We start from the raw sequence: 18,314 nt of genomic DNA, 5'->3' as shown, positions 1-18,314 counted from the left end.
TCTAGTCGAATTAGAAAGCAGCTCAAAAAACATAAATGTCAGGTGTAAGCCAATGCTGTATTATCTGGCTTTAATAAGCAGCTGCAATTGCCAAGTCTAATGATTTCAGAATTGTGTGGTCTTTAAAAGATGGACAAAATATACCCTCTTTGTACACAAGCAGGAAGAAGGGTGTAAATGAGGTTTTGATTTTGGGGGATTGTGGTTTTGTGGTGGTGGACGATGTGGAAGTCATGGTCTTAGCCATCTAGTTTTGTTGAAGGAGCACTGATGGTTTTTAGAGAACTAGATGTTACTACATTGGTAATTTTCATGTTTCAGAAACTTTGTGACTGTCCAAAATAAATATGCCGACGACCAAAATTTTGTTAAAACGGATCTGGGGTAAAACTAGCTTTTGGGTCAGAGAGAATGACATTTACATACTGTAAATAATGATGACATGTTTCATGCAGAATTGGATATTTTCACTGCATTGCATGAATTCTGTAAAAAGTATTGTATGAACTAAAATTATATAACCGTATATCACAAATAACACAAGCCATTTATTCTTCACAGTTACCCATATTGTTACTGATAATTAAACATTATTCTTTCCGTTTCTTGTTTTATTAGAAAATACTGTGGTGGGATTCAGTTTTTTTTACACTGACCGGCAACAAAATTAAGTCTATATGAAGAATTTAATACCATATTATTATAGAAGTCTGCATTTAAACTTCAAGCTCCACCAGATGAACTCGACAATTTAACAACAAAGCAGTGGATTCGAGGAAATGTTGTTTGGTTCGTGAACATGAGACGTGGTTTGACATGGAGTTATGAGGGGATGGAATGCCTTCTAGATATTTGGGCACACGCCAACGTATAATCCACTTTGCATCAATACACTCTGATTCCTCAAAATGTCCCGCAAATGTGGGTTGCTGGGTGAACCCAATGGTAATGAGCATGACTGCAACACATTGGACTGCCATGATTGTGTAATGCAATGAAAGTTGGCCTTAAGAGAATGTCAACTTCACCTGCACATAGCAAAGTACACCAAACCCTATTTTAAACTAAACTGTTTTAGGCCCACATTTACCAACCAGACCTTTAACAGACTTTGATAGAATAAAGTGTAACAAATAGCCTAGGCAACAAATAGCAAAGCAGCCGGAGACCAATATGCCAATCTTGAGAAATAATAACAGGCAATTGCCTACATCATTTTTGGGATAACCTCTCCTAGGTGGATAGGGTGAAGAAGGGTAAAGAACAAACTAAACATTATGGCATTAAAACAAAGAACTGACCAACTTAATTCGCCCAACGCAGAGAAATGAAGGCTACAACCCGCAAGTGTCAACATGATATCTGAGTAAAACCTGAATAATCCACAGGATATTGGAACCAAACAAAATTCCTTCAGCGGCAATCTCAAAATTTGGAATAGGGAGATGCTGGGATTAATTTCAGGTGTGTTTAAATTCAAATTTGACTTAAATCAGAATCAAAATGTCTTTATAATCTTTGGGCTAGAAGTACAATAGAATTAAAAGCATACTGATTACGTGGAGAGGATTTTTTTTATTCTGAATTCAGAACTCTTTTTTTCTAGAATAGTGAGGTAGATCCCCATCCTTTTTTTCCAATTCTCATCTAATAAATCTTTTTAATTTTACACATTTTAGTGCCTTTTGTAAATTCACACTGCAAGGTCAAAATAAGTGGTCCCAAAATTTGGAATAAGGAGATGCTGGGATTAATTTCAGGTGTGTTTAGATTCAAATTTGACTTAAATCAGAATCAAAATGTCTTTATTATCTTTGGGCAAAAAGTACAATAGAATTAAAAGCGTACTGCTTACGTGGAGAGGATTTTTTTTTGTCTGAATTCAGAACTCTTCTTTTCTAGAATAGTGAGGTAGATCCCCATCCTTTTTTTCATTTCTCATCTAATAAATCTTTTTTATTTTACACGTTTTAGTGACTTTCGTAAGTTCACACTGCAAGGTCAAAATAAGTGGTACATTTTTTTTTAATTTCCTTTCAACATAAACATCCAGGTTGTAAAACATACCTGGAACAAAGTGACCATGTTCTGTTGAGCTTTTGTGATTGCAGATGTAAATAAGACTGGCGAGTTTTGAAGGTTTCATAACAATTTGGGTGTTTGTTGTGTCACTTTGCATTTACAAATCTTCATGCAGGCCACCAAGGCGTACAATCATGTGCTTTTCAAGGAAAGCACCTACTGTTGATGAAAAGACAAGCCATGACATTAAAAGATGCTGTTTCTGGCACAGCTGGTGAGTGTCCTTTACCTCACAGATTCCTCTGATACGACTAAAGTAAATTTGGGCCTTGTTGTATATGCCTTACCAAAGTATACTGTTTATTTAACAACTCCAGTGTCCTGAGTTATGACTAGTAATGATTACTCAAATAACCGGTGTTTGGCCAATTGTACCAGCAGTGCCTCCAAACACAGTTATGTTTATTTGAAATTTCCATTTTATATTGCCACATGTCATTAGGCTGTTTACAGTTTACTTGGAGTGATAAATCATTTCCTTCCTTACTTTGCGCTTAGTAGGAAAAATATCAGCACAATGAGGCACACTTGTCCCAAAGGTGGCACAACTTTGTCTCTCGAAAAAAACATTAAATATCTACATTCTTTGGGTGCAAGACAATCCTTTTGTCACAAAAGTACAATCAGGCAGCTAAACCTTCAAAATCATTGCCTACATGTACGGGAATTGAAAAAGGAAGTCATGTGAGCTGTTCTGTCATGGACAACACTACAAACACGTATCAAGGATACTCAGTCAGAGCACGTCTAACTGTGGTAACAGTAAGTGAGTTTTTTCACATTTTATGGAAGATTTTTTTTTCATTCATAGACGTCAAAATACATTTAGTTTAGCGTTTTATCAGTTTATCTTTTCGCTCTTTTGAAATAAGAGACTGTATCGGCCCTATTGTCTTGCCTTATGGCTTATGGTGTTTCGTCATCACCTTGCAGTTTAGTGCATGTCAGGTGTAATGTATGCATATATAAGCCGTGCCCTTGATTCAGTCATCATATTTTTGAGCAATAAATACGGTGTATATGCGAGAACATATTGTATATATTACATTTGTTATTTATTTTAATACATTAATAAATTATCTTCTTAAAAATTTCTCTTTTTATTTTTCATTCATTCATTGTCGTGTGTTTGTCCCACCTTTCCTAAAAAGTGTACGCAGTAACAACTAACGCAATTGGTAAAATTATATTTTTGCATTTTTCTCTATTCATCTGGGTCATCTCCAAATGCTTTCCCTGCATTTGAACTTTTCTTGCTCTGAACTTTTTCCTGGTGTTGAGTGGCAGATTTGTTATACAACAAAACATAACATTAATAACATGTTCTCATTAATCATTCACAAATGCATTATTTGTATTTATACTGTAAAATGTCGATGTTAACAGGTCTATTAAACATGGATGAATACGATTAAGCTCACCGCTCTCTTAAGTTCAGCATAATATTTAATAATAAATGCTGTTCAAAGTTTTGAAAAATATTACAATACCTATTACTTCAGATGCAGGCTCAAACATCTGGGGATTTCTAATGTTTCTCTTCAGTACTGAAACGACAAGTCAAATGAGAAAGACATCATAATTTAGTTTTCCCTTCTGCAGTCTATGGACTCTGGCTGGCTGTCCCAATACGTCCTTCTTGATTTAAAAGCAACCGTGTAGTATTTGTGTTGGCTGCAGTAGATTCAGGACCAAACTGATTTGAGGTATTAAGGACGATCTTTGAATTTTTTTTTCTCTTTTGTTTGTTTTGTTTTGGATAGCGGCGCATTGAAAGCAATGCTTAATGCAAGACTGTTGGACCCTCTGTATATCATTTGTGGGGTAAAGTGTACTTGTAAATTGACAATGAAATATATGTACGTGTACGTATACGTACATGTACATTATATATATATATATATATATATATATATATATATATATATATATATATATATATATATATATATATATATATATATATATATATATATATATATATATATATATATATATATATATATATATATATATATATATATATATATATATATATATATATATAAGGCTTCTCAGCTGTGCAAATAATGTTTTTTTTTTAAAGTTATTCAAAATGGAAATGCATTTAGAAAATCTTATATCTGCACGACATGTTGAGGCTCCTCTGTTCCATGCATGTCTCACATCATGACAAGTATTGAAATCTGCGTTGAATGCTTCTCGTTCAAATGAAATATTCATGTGATGTGTGGAATGCATGAGTACAGATCTTGTTCTTTTCCAAAGTAAACTGTTAAATTTGTGTGTCTTAAATAACCCCCACAGGAGTACAAATAAAAGCTACAACTATACACATCATAATGTTTACAGAAAGAAATTAGCATACACATGATAACATTGTCAAAAAAAATAAAAGTACATTTCAGAGTTGAACAGTTGAACCCCACTGATGTGAAACAATACTGATTACCACATTCATAAGTCTGATTTCATTCATAGAAAAAAACATGTAAATATTATTTTTTTATGCATACATCTGGTCCATGTCAGTCTAAAATTTCATCAATAAATGACTGCATTATGTATTATCAAATGCTATAATTGACATTCTACCAAAAAGTTGCATAAGAAAAGCAAACTATTCATTTGGAACATAATGATATGAGTGCAGTGAGTTTTGCCACAGTAAAAAAAGAGAAAAACACATTTCATTTTGTTTTAGTGTGATTTAAAGACCGTTTAAAACTATTGAACGACGCTTTTGAGTGTTTCTGAGAGTCAAGTGGACACAGCGACGTTTAAAGATATTTAATTCTTTCCACAAATAAGGCGCCCTGCATTATTTAGTGCTATGTCCATTTTTAAGTTTTGGATATTGAAGTGCGCCCCAATGGATGAATGGATGATGAATAAATGTGTTTCCTTTTAATACACATTACTACTTTCACATTCTGAAGGATTAATGTTTAGGAGACATTGGACTAGTAGAGGTCCGGTTTAGAAAAAAGAGGGATGCAGGTGAGCAGGGGTAAGGAGTAAGGTGTATGTACATGACAAGATCCTGGAGGGATTATATGTTGATATGTATATGAAGATAGATAACTTCAAGTATCCCAGGTAGACACGTGATAAAAAGAGAGACAGTTAAGGTTAAACGTTTTAGAGACAAGATCAGAAAGACCAACTTTGGGTGGTCTGGAAATGTCGAGAGGAGAGATATTCCGTGATAGATATTTCAAAGGTAGAACTGTCAAGGAAGATGACTAAAGATTGATCTAGATGAAGACCCATGGATGTAGTGAAGGACATGCAAACGCCTGATGTAGGGGAAGATTATGCAAAACATGGGGGTGAAGTGGAAAAAGTTGATTTTACTCTGGTGACCCCTAAGGGGACAAGCTTAAAGTTGTAGTATTTTTATAGATCCACTTAATCCTGTGTGTTTTTTTTTGTGCAAAGATCTGGTTTTCTTACGAATAAGTGTCAGGCCTGTGACTACCAGGTCTCGGTTGTAATTTTAATTTTCGGATATAACTTCCCTAATCTCCTTGATGAAGAAAAAAAATGAGATAAATGGTTGCATGGATGGTTTCATCAACAGCTTTGCCTGTCACAGTTCAAACAAGAGTAAAAAAGAAATAAAAAACTTTGAAAGAATCCAGTCCACTTGGTTCATAAACCTCCTCCCCATACCTCCCAGTGTGAGCAGGTCCTTACCAACAAAATTACTTTTTATGTATTCAGTTTGCAGCAATGAGAAGGACATAGTTGTGCGTGCACAAGTGAGCATGTTTAACCATTAGTTGAAATACAGCTGTGCTGAATTCAACATTCTGAATGATATTGGCCTTCTTGCCCAGTGTTCAAGCACATACTTGCAAAAAGCAGCTGAGGTAATTCCTGAATCACGGGCCAGAACTCCCCTGCACACAACAGGGATATAAGATCAGGTCCAAATTTAGAGCATTATTAAGTGCAGTCAGTAACAATTTCATCAATCAAATGGTCGTCCTTCTCAAGTTTTATAAATAAAGATTTCTGCACTTTATTGGCATTTCTATTGCATTACGTACATTGCAGTTTAAATACGGAGAGTTTAGAGTGTCACTTTCCACATGCCACAATTAAGCGTCACGCTAGGCTTCCACAGTCTTCAATGTCCAAATGTTGTTTTGGAGTGAGTTTGCTCCGATTCTTTGTAGTCCTATTGGCCAATGACTGAACCTCTCATAGATAAGTAAGTGAGCCTTATCCTCGGAAGAGAGACGAGAAACTGCTTCATTGCTCATCCTCAGAATGTTATTATACTTTGTGTCTTGATCTAAGGTGAAGGATACAAGCTTCTGGTAAATACCAAGCTGACTGTAAAATATTAGCCTTTCTCTTTCAGGGTATACCATGAGCCTGCCTTGAGGCGTCTCTTAAAGCTCTTAATGCCCTCCAACCTGCTTCAAAGCCATTTTTCCCATGAGTTGATATGTCTGTCAAACTACTGTCGCTCAAATAAGTAAATGATAAAAAATAATAGTGGAGAGCTGCCAGAAATCAAATCAAATTAGTGTATTATTTTGTTTTTGTTTGCCAATGACGTTTTTGTCTGCTGTCAGTGACCGAGACAATCTGGATTAGAGCTGAAATGGGTAAACACAATTTGAAATGATTAAAAAAAAGAATAAAATATGTGAAAAGCATAAAGTGACAGGTATGTTTTTCGCAAATCCTGAAAAGCTCATCAAAGCTTATATTTAGCTTTGGTCTGAGGGTATTTCTAAATATGATCACCAATGGAACATTATTTCAGTACATCTCAATTTAAAAAGAAACAATTTTGGAGGCAAAATATGACAATTTAGGCATTATCTGGTGTAGTAAAGTTTCATTGGGACAGGCTGTCAACCACATCATTACATTCCACTATCCAACAATACAACAACCATATCTGATAAAACCTTAACCATAGGTGTTTTGCCATCTGTCTTGTCTCTCTATAACAGCTGACACCAACATTACAGTACGATATATTTTTGGCAGCTTTTTTCCTACTACTTGAGTTTCATAAAGTGAAACAATCTGGAATAACAACGAAAAATATATAAATAATAGTGAAATAATATTGTGTTCCGTCATTCATAAAAGATTGCAAAATTCACGTCCTCTGGTTGACTGGTCCAATTTCAGTTCAAGTAGTTTTCTATTTCACTCCTTTGTGGTGATCAAAGTATGGTTGAAAAGGATAAAGATATTTCACTCAACTATGCATTGTGATACTGACTTCAAAGGCCCAGAGTTTAAGATTCACAACTGTAGGCTTTGGAAGCTAACTTAAGAAACTGAATAGAGATTGAACTGAAATTTTGGGGAAGTATTGCAAAGTTGTTTTTCTAATTCAAGGGCAAATGTGTTAAAGAGACTTTATTGCTGTATGGCAAAAAAAGACAAATAGGACCTACTGGGAATGTCAAGGTACTGATGGACACGCAGTTTGGAATGATGGACAATTTAAATTGAATCCTTTAGACCTCTGGGTAGATTATAAATTTATTAGTCCTTTGAAGTTTTTGTATGAAAATAAATAAATATGTAAGTTCCGTTATGACTATAATTATGTACTCTCTACTTTCTATTTCTCTATTTTAGTTATTCAATCAAATTAAAATATAATAAAAGCAAAGGACCGAGTACTCACCAATTGACCTTTGAAAATGTCTTACTGAAACAGGACAACAAAACTAAATAGACTTTTCCACACTTGGGCCGCTTAGACAGAAAGAGACTTCTGGAGTTTAAGTTTTCACCTAACCTCAAGAGCAGTTTAGTATGAAGCCTATTACTGAAATAGGGGAGTATCTGCAGTGCTGGTGCAGCTTTTGAAGAACAGGCTGCTGATTTATTTGCCCGTTTGTCTTCGGTGGCTGCAGCTCTTCTTTTTGCACCTCAGATTTAAGTCCGGGCAGCCCTGCAGATGAGTGGTTAGAGCGCCGGCCTAACAGTTCTGGGTCCTGGGTTCAAATTCAGGTCGGCCCACCTGTGTGGAGTTTGCATTTTTCCCTGGGCATGCATGGGTTTCCTCCAGATACTCCGTTTTTCTCCCAACGACATCCATGGTAGGCTGGTTGGACAGTCTAAATTGCCCCTAGGTATGAGTAACAAACAAAAATGGTTGTCTGTCTCCTCGTATCTTCCGATTGGTTGGCCACCCATTCGGGGTGTCCCCTGCCTTGTACCCGGAAGTCATCTGGGATAGACACCAGAACCCCCTGAGACCCTGGTGAGGATAATGCGGTTGAGAAAATGAATCAAAGATTGGAAAGATTTAAGTCCTGCTGTTTGATTATGAAGGGACTTCTTTGTGTGTGTTCACAATTTCTCACAGACAACCTTGTGTTTTAGTTGTTGTCCATTAACCTTCTGAATTTACAGTGGAACACGGTGTAGTTTTGTGAGACAGTGATGATCACAACCATTAGATGCTTTTCAGATCTCTCCTGCACCACTCAAATATCCCGTATAAGGGCTTGACAAATACGAATAGATAGCATGCCACTACTGTAAACAATGAGAAATAGGGAACCAATGTTTAACGTCACCAATGATTTCTTTTTTTTTACAGTCTATGGTTATAGGTCATCGATGGTCACGATTACAATTGTGGAAATTTGTCAAATTATTATATATACTTGAATTAGATCTCACTTAAAATTCAAATGATGGTATTGACACCGAAATGTTACATGATGAGGAGTGTGGACTTTGAATTGTAATTGACAACTTTTGAATCACAGCCCTTGAGATGAGAATTGTAATGTTTTCAGATCTCTCCTGCAACACTCAAATATCCCATATATGGGCTTCACAAATACGGATAGATAGCATGCCACTTCTGTAAACAATGAGAAATAGGGAGCGAATGTTTAACGTCACCAATGAATTTTTTTTTACAGTCTATGGTTATAGGTCATCGATGTATCACGATTACAATTGTTGACATTTGTCAAAGTATTACATTTACTTGAATTAAATCCCACTTAAAATCCAAATGATGGTATTGACACCTAAATATCACATAATTATGTTAAGATGTGATATTTCTACAAACGTGTCTCCTTCCTACTCGTGCATCTGACAATATCCTCACCTCGATGGAAAAGCTAGCATTTTGAACAGTGTGGACTTTGAATTGAAATTAACAACTTCTGAATCGCGGCCCTTGAGATGAGATGAGAATTGTAATTACGGACACTGTGGCCCTGGTTAATTTCACATGTCAGCTGATAATTTTCATATACAAAGTAAAGACGCTCAGCAGACCTGCAATTGGACTTTTGACAAACTTCACCTCACACAATAACCTTTAGTAGACAGTGTAGGTCTAGGAGCAAGCAAAGTTAGGAGCAAAAAAATTAGGCTGCAGTCAGTCCAACAAGAAAAGGATGGTTGTTGAAACAAGAGATGTTGAGGAGGTGCATATCTTCTGAGTTGATCCTGGGAGGAGCAACTAATTAGAAACAACTGGTTGGAATAAAACATTAGTGGCTACAAAGGTTTCTCTTATTATGTTGCCAACTTGGTGTAGTTTGAGGCTCGTCTCCATCTTTTTAAATCATCACTACCTACATTATGCAGCATTTGAGGATAATACGGATGACTAAAATCATAACAATGACAAGATCCTTCAGGTAACTGACCAAGTTCCTTTCTGGTCTTCAAACAACATGCTACTATCACACTTGTCAGGTCAAATCTGTTTCCAATTGGCTCTGGAATTTCACGTGTTTAGACCCGGGCCTGATACTTTTGAAAGTTATTACATCATGTACCTGTTTTACAGTAGGTGGTTCATTGTACTTTAATCTCCCAACCCTGCTCATTTTTGGAGTTGAGTCAGATATCATTAGTGGTGACATCACCAATGGATCACATTTAAAAGAGGAATATGTACATTTTACCATTATCTGATCTGGGTAGCTGTTTTCACTACATGAACTTTGCAACAACACAATATGATTACATGCATAGAATATTTTCCACTTTTAGGTCACTTTTTTTCCACAGTGCCACTAATTCAAACATCTCTCAAAACATAAATATGTATACTTTGAATTCAACCCTTGGGTTTGGCGAGTGTGCTTAACACAGCTACATTTTTTATTCTTTGTTTTTCATCATAAAGAGGTACCACTCATACAGGTACCACTACATGTACAAGATAGAAGTCATATAAAGAGAAGCTCTACAATGACTGTGCAACTGGACATTTGAGGGCTATTTGAGACAAGAAGCTCAGAAAATGTTTTAAGTAAAGAAAAATGCAAAAAAAATAAATAAAAAAATGCTATGGACTACTGAAAAGGCTTAAATGCCATGCCCCACCCCAAAATTCTAGAGTATGCATTAGATCAGTCCATATTGGAATCTTGATTCCACATGCATATATTTTTTCGCAGTATTTTGCAGAGATTAGAGCTGCAGCAGTCAAGTATTGTAGGATCTAAGGTAATCGGTCCATTTTTTTTTCAAACTAATCAACATTATTTCTTAGTTTTTACACACTTTTCAAAGGGAGTGGCACGTTTTTTGACTTTTTAATACTGTTTACATGCAGTGTGTAACATACCTGTCAACATCTGCCGATAACTGCCCTTATAAATGATTATGATTCCCCGTACAAACCCCCAAAAAACGCACAAACACCGTACGGCGCATGTTTACTCGCAGTAACTTCTTACCATGTGGCTCCTCCATGCTTGCGTCCACGATATTTACTATGTATATCTACGCATGCGCATGTCATCATTTATCGATATTGCCGTACGCACCGCAAAAAAAAAAAAAAAAAAAACATTGAGGATAATTTTTGCTGGTATACCGTGACAATACTAACGATCGATGACAGTAGCGTTGTTGGCTACCAGCCTACAAGACTATCTGGATTTTAGCCAAAACGGTCTTGTTGAGATCGTTTTTCATAAATATTGGCAATTTTTTTAAATTATTTTTTTCCCCTGTACAAAGGTCGGTGTGCGGCGTACATGATTTGAAATGGTAAAAAAACGTATAAAATACGTATAAAACGTACAAGTTGACAGGTATGGTGTAAGAACAATGTGAGATGTGGTGTTCAAGTCAAGAAGAATATTTTGCATCTTCTGAGGTAGCAGTAGATGCATAGCAAAGGCTTTATATTGCCAAAGTGTAAGCATAATGTGAAGTGTTGCCTTAGTTTCCTTTTGCCTAAAGCAATTGTTGCTGTCGCACAAACATAACCACACATATAATCATTGCAATGTATAGAGTTGCAACAGCTGTGTAAACATACACTTCACCAAGATGATCTCCCGCTTCGTTACTAAGTTCCTCTGAAAAAGGAGAGGTGGCTATATCATGGCCTTATTATTATGTTTTACTCAACAATTTAACAAGATGTCAAAGTAAAAGAGGCTACAGATTCCAGATCTGTTGTTTTGCACACCACACACGTCATTCAGAAGATTTTTTTTTGTTTTTGTGCTCCAGAAAAATACTATGGTTATGTTCAGACTGCAACTTAAAATCACTCAAATCAGATCTTTGTGCTTTCAAATTAGATTATGTATTTCATGATGTTCTAAATGGGCCAATCCAATCCACTTTTGTATACAGCCCAAATCTGAATTTCTGCGACACTGACCACAATTTGCATTGCTCAACAACAGGTGTAACGGAAGGGGTTCGGTAACCTATGGATTGTGAGTCATGTCAGGGCCTTTTGATGAGTGCATCTGGCTATCCGCAAAGTTCGACTGCATCTTTCATCTTAAATGATGAACTGGCTGGATTGCTTGAAAATGAATGAGTTGTAGTAAGCTGCTCATTTATCGACATATTGATCTTAAATACTCGTCACAATAACAGGATAAATATCCCTTTTGTGTGCCATTCAATATACCTTTGCCATTTAATATACTTGGGTATATTAAACGGCAACTCAGCGTTTTTGGCAAGATTTCTATGGTGTTCATAGGGGCATAATTTTAGATACTTAAGTTCATTAAAAAAAAAAAAAAAACAAGTCAGACTTTATTCGGCAGTTAGTAGTTTTAGTCTGCAAAACATTGATGCACTCCGTCACGGCATAAAGAGTGTGTAGTGGATCGTACCTTCCCGTTTGTGTGCCATTTAATATACCCCTGCCGTTTAATATACCTGGGTATATTAAATGGGGGTGTGTATTAAACAGCAAAATATTGTAAATACAAATTAATCAGTTCCCACCCTCTGAAATAAAAGTATGATACTACAATGGAAAAACATGTTTTTTATTGTTCTAATTCACCTCCTATGCTTACAAAGTAACAAATACCTACCTAGTGGTTAAATCTACAATAAAATGTGATATTATTGGATATAGTATTGTCTGGAGCTGGCCACCGAGTGAGGGTGTCCTCCGCCTCAGGCCCGGAGTCAGCTGGGATAGGCTCCAGCACCCCCTGTGACCCTAGTGAGGATGAAGCAGTTCAAAATGCGATAATTACAGTCCGTTGTTGTGTGGAGAGTCTGAAATACTGGAAAAGCAAAGATGACTTGCTAGCTATCTTAAATTAAGGGACAAACATTGTAAAACATGTTTGTCCAGACCAATTTCTGACTAAAGGGTACATAGTTACAAGACTTTGTGTTTTGTAGGAATGGAAAAAGTTCCCTTCATTTTTCCAAGATATCCCCGCCTCTTTTAAGGGGGGGAGGGAAAAGAATGAAAAACAAAACATTGCATTCTCTTTCTTCTTCCTGCTCTCTATTGCAAGCATGCACCCCCTTCAACCTCCTCATCCCCTGGAGAGAGTGCACCAGTGGCTTCCAACAGAAACAGCAAACACAAATAGAGCTGCTATTTCAGTCCAAACTGACTGTTATTTTTAGAAGTGACTTGCTCAATGGTAAATTACAACATCATTAGGTCACTATATACTCTTTACTCCATCTTTTCTGCCATGTGGTGGATGACTCATAGTAAGGTATCTCGTAATGTTACCTCCAAACTGTCCACCTTCATGTTCAGATCAAAAAAATGATACCTGGCTCTTTCACCTGATTTAATCAAATTGGGTTACACTAACAATCTGTCATCTGCTTCTTGTTTGGACATATGCTTGGATATTAGAACACAGGTACACACTGATCAGGATCAGGCTTCATATTGATTCCTTTCATGTTTGCCCATCACGAACCCTTGCCTTTCACAGCAGGTCATAAGATTAGTTTGTGGCATAAGAATGAAACACAATGCAAACATGTAACACAATATTATAGTTGAAAATGTGCCAGCTCAAAACTTAATGAAACAAGCAAAAAACACATGCTTCCAATTTCTTACCAATTTCACTTGTAGTACACAAGCCAATGAGCTAAATAAAACATTGGGTTAAATCTAAAACCCTTATAAGCGATCATCATAAATTTCAAATCAAAAACAGAACAGTCCATGACTTTTTTTGCTTAATTGCAAATGTGGTTTATATAATACAGAGACAACTGCACTTTATGTTGCACTAAAAAGAGGGATTGAAATTGAACAATGTGGTTAAAGTCATTTTTGTGAGTCATAGAATTTTTTGACAAAGTTAAAATGGAAAAGAAATGTGAACATGATCTCCATTGTTCTGACATAAAAATTGATTTTGCCAAATTGCATACTTGCTAGGTGTGACTCAGTGGAGATGTGCAAGACAGGATTTATTTCTCAGAGGTGCTCCATTTAATGAATTTTTATAATGTACAGATGAATAATTGACACATATTTAATTAAAATTGGCAATTTTTTTTTGTTGTTGCCATAATTATAGGAATATGGAAAATGTGCCTTCCCCAAAAGCAAAAAGTTAAATTCACAAAGGTTAGTCAAACTCTGAAGTTAGCCTTCTTATGTTTTTTTTAAGAAATTGTATTGTGTTGTATTCCATTTAACCCATTTCTGCTTTTCTGTCTTCTACAACAATCTCAAATCTTAATAATGCATATCCATTGAGTTTTTATATTATAATATGAAGAGGGTGAAGGTTGCCGAAGAAACATACTTGTCTTGTTTGGATGATTACTATGAATGAAAAAAAAACTCAACATCTGTGAGTGGAGTTTTGATAGTAAGTACAATGATGTCAAATTAAAATCAATCAATCAAGTTGTTGATGGAAAAGCTGGTCAGGAAAAAATGTTGCAAAGTGGACATCTGAATCAGTGGTTACGTTCCCTGTTTGTTTCACTAACATTATCTCTCATTTATACACACTTGTCAGGAACTTGAATACATGATGCCATTTGTTGTGCTTGGTGGCAACATTATCCAGCTGCAAGGGTAGAGTATTCATCCCATTGTCTATATTGGTTGAGTCATGACGCTGCTTTCATAACAACATGATAACTAGCCTCAATGGGTTTACTGAAAAATAAGGTTAGTGTTTGCTTTCAGTCATGTACAAACCCTCTTATCTATGTATTTATTTACATGCACTGAATCAATTCATCTGTAATGCAGCCAGCAGTCATGTTCTGGATAAGCTTTCATTTCAAATCATTTGGATTTAATTATCATGGGGATATGATATCCAAACAATCTGGTTTCTTCTATTAATAACATGATTGTGGCATAATGCCATGAGCCAAACTGCAACCTTGTCATATGTTTTTGTAGATTTGGAAATTAGGTACACACTATTATAGACATGAGGAGAAACTAAATTTCAAGTAATTCGAAAATTTATGTTTTAAAGTTTTAAAAGATCTCTTGGAGTCGTGGAGGAAGTGTGTGGCTCTGGAGCGATCTTGACCTTGCAAAAAAATAAAAATAAAAATAGTAACTTGCGAACAAGCTTCAGGATCTTGCAGAACCAAGCTGTCAGTACAAGGAAGAGGAAACTAAGGTTTTACGTTGCTGATAACTCAAAACTAAGGAAACCTACTGCCACAGTTGTGTGTGCTGCTTGACAGATAAAACACAAGTATGCCTGAATTCCTATTAATAGGATTGGACCATGATGGAAAAGCTTCTAGTTCTACAGTCATTTTTAATTTGTCCTTCCTCCCAATGATGGATATGGACAGTTTGGCTAAAAATACATGGTTGAATATTTTTTTGTAAGAAGGTTATTCTTTTATTGTTTATCCTTTCATTTAATGGCTTTCAAGTAATAATCTTACAGGTCTATTATGAATGAAGAGGTATATTCTATCGTGATAAAATTCTACATTTTGAATCTAGTGTTATATTACAAAATTCAGTTACATCTAATGTCACTTTAAAAGAGTTGTTTTCATTTGTTTAATCCTCTTCCTGCTAAATCACTCTTCCGTGCCACCACACTCCATATGGTAATCCAAGAGTTTTTTTGTGGTCTACAACAATATCTGTTTATATTAAATAATGCCATAAATATATTATTTATCCAATTTATTTATGGTATGTCTTTCTTTTGGTCTGTTTCAATCCTAACTTTGTGTATACTCTGTGACATCTGGATTGGCCAATTCATTAGCCAATATTAAAGTGGCACTATTTTTTTTAAATTGTTCTATATTTATTATAACTTTTGTTGGAAAAGTGGGTCAAGGCTATGACATTAAGCTTGACTATTTCATTTGTTTTATAAACTGCTTATCCTCACAAGGGTCGCAGGTGGTGCTGGAGCCTCTAACAGCATACTACGTGCACCAGGCGGGGGCACCCCGAATTGGTGGCCAGCCAATCGCAGGGCACAAGGAGAGGGACTACATGTTCACAATAGTAATGCCTGCGGGCAATTGAGAAAGTGTTCACTAGCCTGCCATGTTTGTTTTTTTTATGCTTGGAGGAAACCGGAGTACCTAGAGAATACCCACGCAAGCCCAAGAAGAACATGTAAACTCCACAGAGAGAGTACCCACCTGGTATCAAACCCTTCCACCCCAGAACTGTAAGGTCGATGCACTAACCACTCTTCCGCTGGGTCGCCGCTTTCGCTATTTCACAATTATAAAAAAATAATAATAATTATTCACTCACTTCTACCTCTCACTTCAGCAGGGTTCAGTGCCAGGAAGCCATAGTTTAGTAGGGTGGCTAAAAAAACACACAGGGTTTAAATAGACAGACAAGGGTTGAAGGGCATTCAAAACAACCAAAACCTCAACTAACCCTAACAACACCAATAAAAAGAAAAGACTCGACATGATTTTTAAGCCCACAAGCTAAGCAACGTTTTAAGCAATGTTTTAATAGCGGATGAAATATGTAAATTGTAAAGTCAAAACGACATAGAGTCAGGACATTGTATATTAAATAGGGCAATTTGTCTTGTTTGACAACAGTTCATGACAGTTAATTCAGCTTAATCAGTTTTGCTTTTTCTGTTTTACTATTGGTGAATCGTCTACATCTTGTCTAAATAACTCTGATGTAAGCAAAATTATTGTTGAAATTAATGTATTACATGACAGTTCAAGCAGCTTAATAGCACATATGTTCTCAGTTTACCATTCAATGTGCATTCGTTTTTAGTTGATGAATTATTACTTGAACACGTCCCACCACATGTGTCCAATTAGAGTGCAAGTTAACTGTACTGGCACGAAAATTCCATCTTATTTGTGATGCTAAAATGCTGCAGACTAATTTTCCTGTGAAGTCGAATTATATGGTAAAACATGAGTAATTTTAATAACAACTGTTGCTATTCTGTGTTGTAGAAATCCCAACAGATGTAATACATCTGGTTTGGTACTACTTTTCTTATTTCATAACAGTCCCACCACTTTATGACAATTTTTACTTGGTGCTTGCTTGTCTTCAGATTAAACAATTCAATGATAGAGTAACACTGTATTTTATCATTTATTAACATTCTGAAAGAATTATTTTCACAGTATGTAATGGGTCACAATCCATCTGTTGTCCAATCAGATTTGCAATAATTGGTTAAATGTGAACCAAGAATCTGTCTCATACCATTATGAAGAATATGACGTGCCAGATCATTGCCTTCCTTAACAATTACACATTCTTCATTTCACAAGGCATTGATATACTTCTCAAAACATTCCCCTTCATATTATTTTGAGAAAAATGGCCAAAGTTTAATAAATCTATACTTGTTCCAGATAATAGGAGCATTTTCAGATACTGTCAAGTGTAATCTGGCATGTATGCTGTTGTATGTAAAGAGTGTGTTTTTGAAAGCTGTTTTATTTCAGTCATTGTCACGCTAGAGCATCTACTATGTGCTGTCAAGTGCGATCGCTGCACAAAGCCAACACACCATCATTCACCACACATGTTGTGATAGTAGTACTTCAGGCTACCAAGCTGTCTGCTTGCGTCAATACCAATTTCAGTTTTAGTATTTTGGACCTCCTGGTACTCGAAGTCAGCAGGGGATAGGGTCCTTTCGGCACCCCCTGCGACTCTTGTGAGGATAAGCAGTACAGAAAATAAATTAATTAATTCAGAATTCTCTGTCCCTCACTACCAAGATCAGAACATAATAAAGGCAATAGAAATCTGCTAAACAGTAGCAAAAATGGGTACAAATACTCAATACTGATTTCCTTTTGGGCATAAGTTTTGCAGACATGTTTTTAAAACAGCCGTACAATTCCCAATAATTGCTACATTGTACAGGCCTTTCATGCAGAGATGGGTTGTTGATGACCTGTCGTTATTTGATTTCAAAATTGGCTTCTCTTTGTTTACTCTGCCTGATTAGACTCCATTAGTATAACACAACCTCCTTTAGAGAATGTAATGATCTCACATATCGTGCAGGTGTCTCCAGTCTTTTTCAATGTCACGTAAAAGTCTGTTTGTGTACTAATTAAGTGTTTCTAATTCCACACTTATTCCCAATTACAGTTTACTCAAAAAGATCTAGAAGTGCCAATATATTTGATGTTTGAATTTTTTTAATCTATATACGCACAGACTCAGGCAATTGCAAACTGTACATATTAAAGGCCACACACAAACACAAACAGAATTTAAGAAGTATCCCAACTTAAACAACTTACATTCCTCACCAATGACTTTTTCCAAGTAAACAAATGTGTATCTGCTTTTCCAACAAATCAACATCCTTATAGTGCTGTCCGTTTGTAGTCATGGTGGGCCTATTTAAACAGTTATTAACTTTGTTCCAAGATAGCTGGAATTCTGAAATGCGAAGAGGCTTTTTGGGCTTAGTTTGGATTAACACTGCTTTGAAAGCCAAATGGGTGGCGCTAAATTCTAGCAATGTCAACACAGCCAA

The 18,314-nt window shown here is 35.9% G+C and overlaps 1 protein-coding gene across 1 annotated transcript in view; it reads right to left on the bottom strand.

Annotated features, from left to right (window-relative positions):
• dnah9 (dynein, axonemal, heavy chain 9) overlaps positions 1 to 10,813 on the bottom strand; it is a 126,025-nt gene extending 115,212 nt beyond the window's left edge. The window contains 1 exon segment of the mRNA XM_077739642.1: positions 10,791 to 10,813. Coding sequence (XP_077595768.1) covers positions 10,791 to 10,793 — 3 coding nt within the window. The 5' untranslated portion in view covers positions 10,794 to 10,813.
• Between the last annotated feature and the right edge of the window lie 7,501 nt (positions 10,814 to 18,314).

This window comes from Stigmatopora nigra, chromosome 18, assembly GCF_051989575.1.
Source record: "Stigmatopora nigra isolate UIUO_SnigA chromosome 18, RoL_Snig_1.1, whole genome shotgun sequence".
Lineage (NCBI taxonomy): Eukaryota > Metazoa > Chordata > Actinopteri > Syngnathiformes > Syngnathidae > Stigmatopora > Stigmatopora nigra.
Note: the sequence above shows the minus strand (reverse complement) of the source record. Positions and strands in the feature narration are given on the sequence as shown.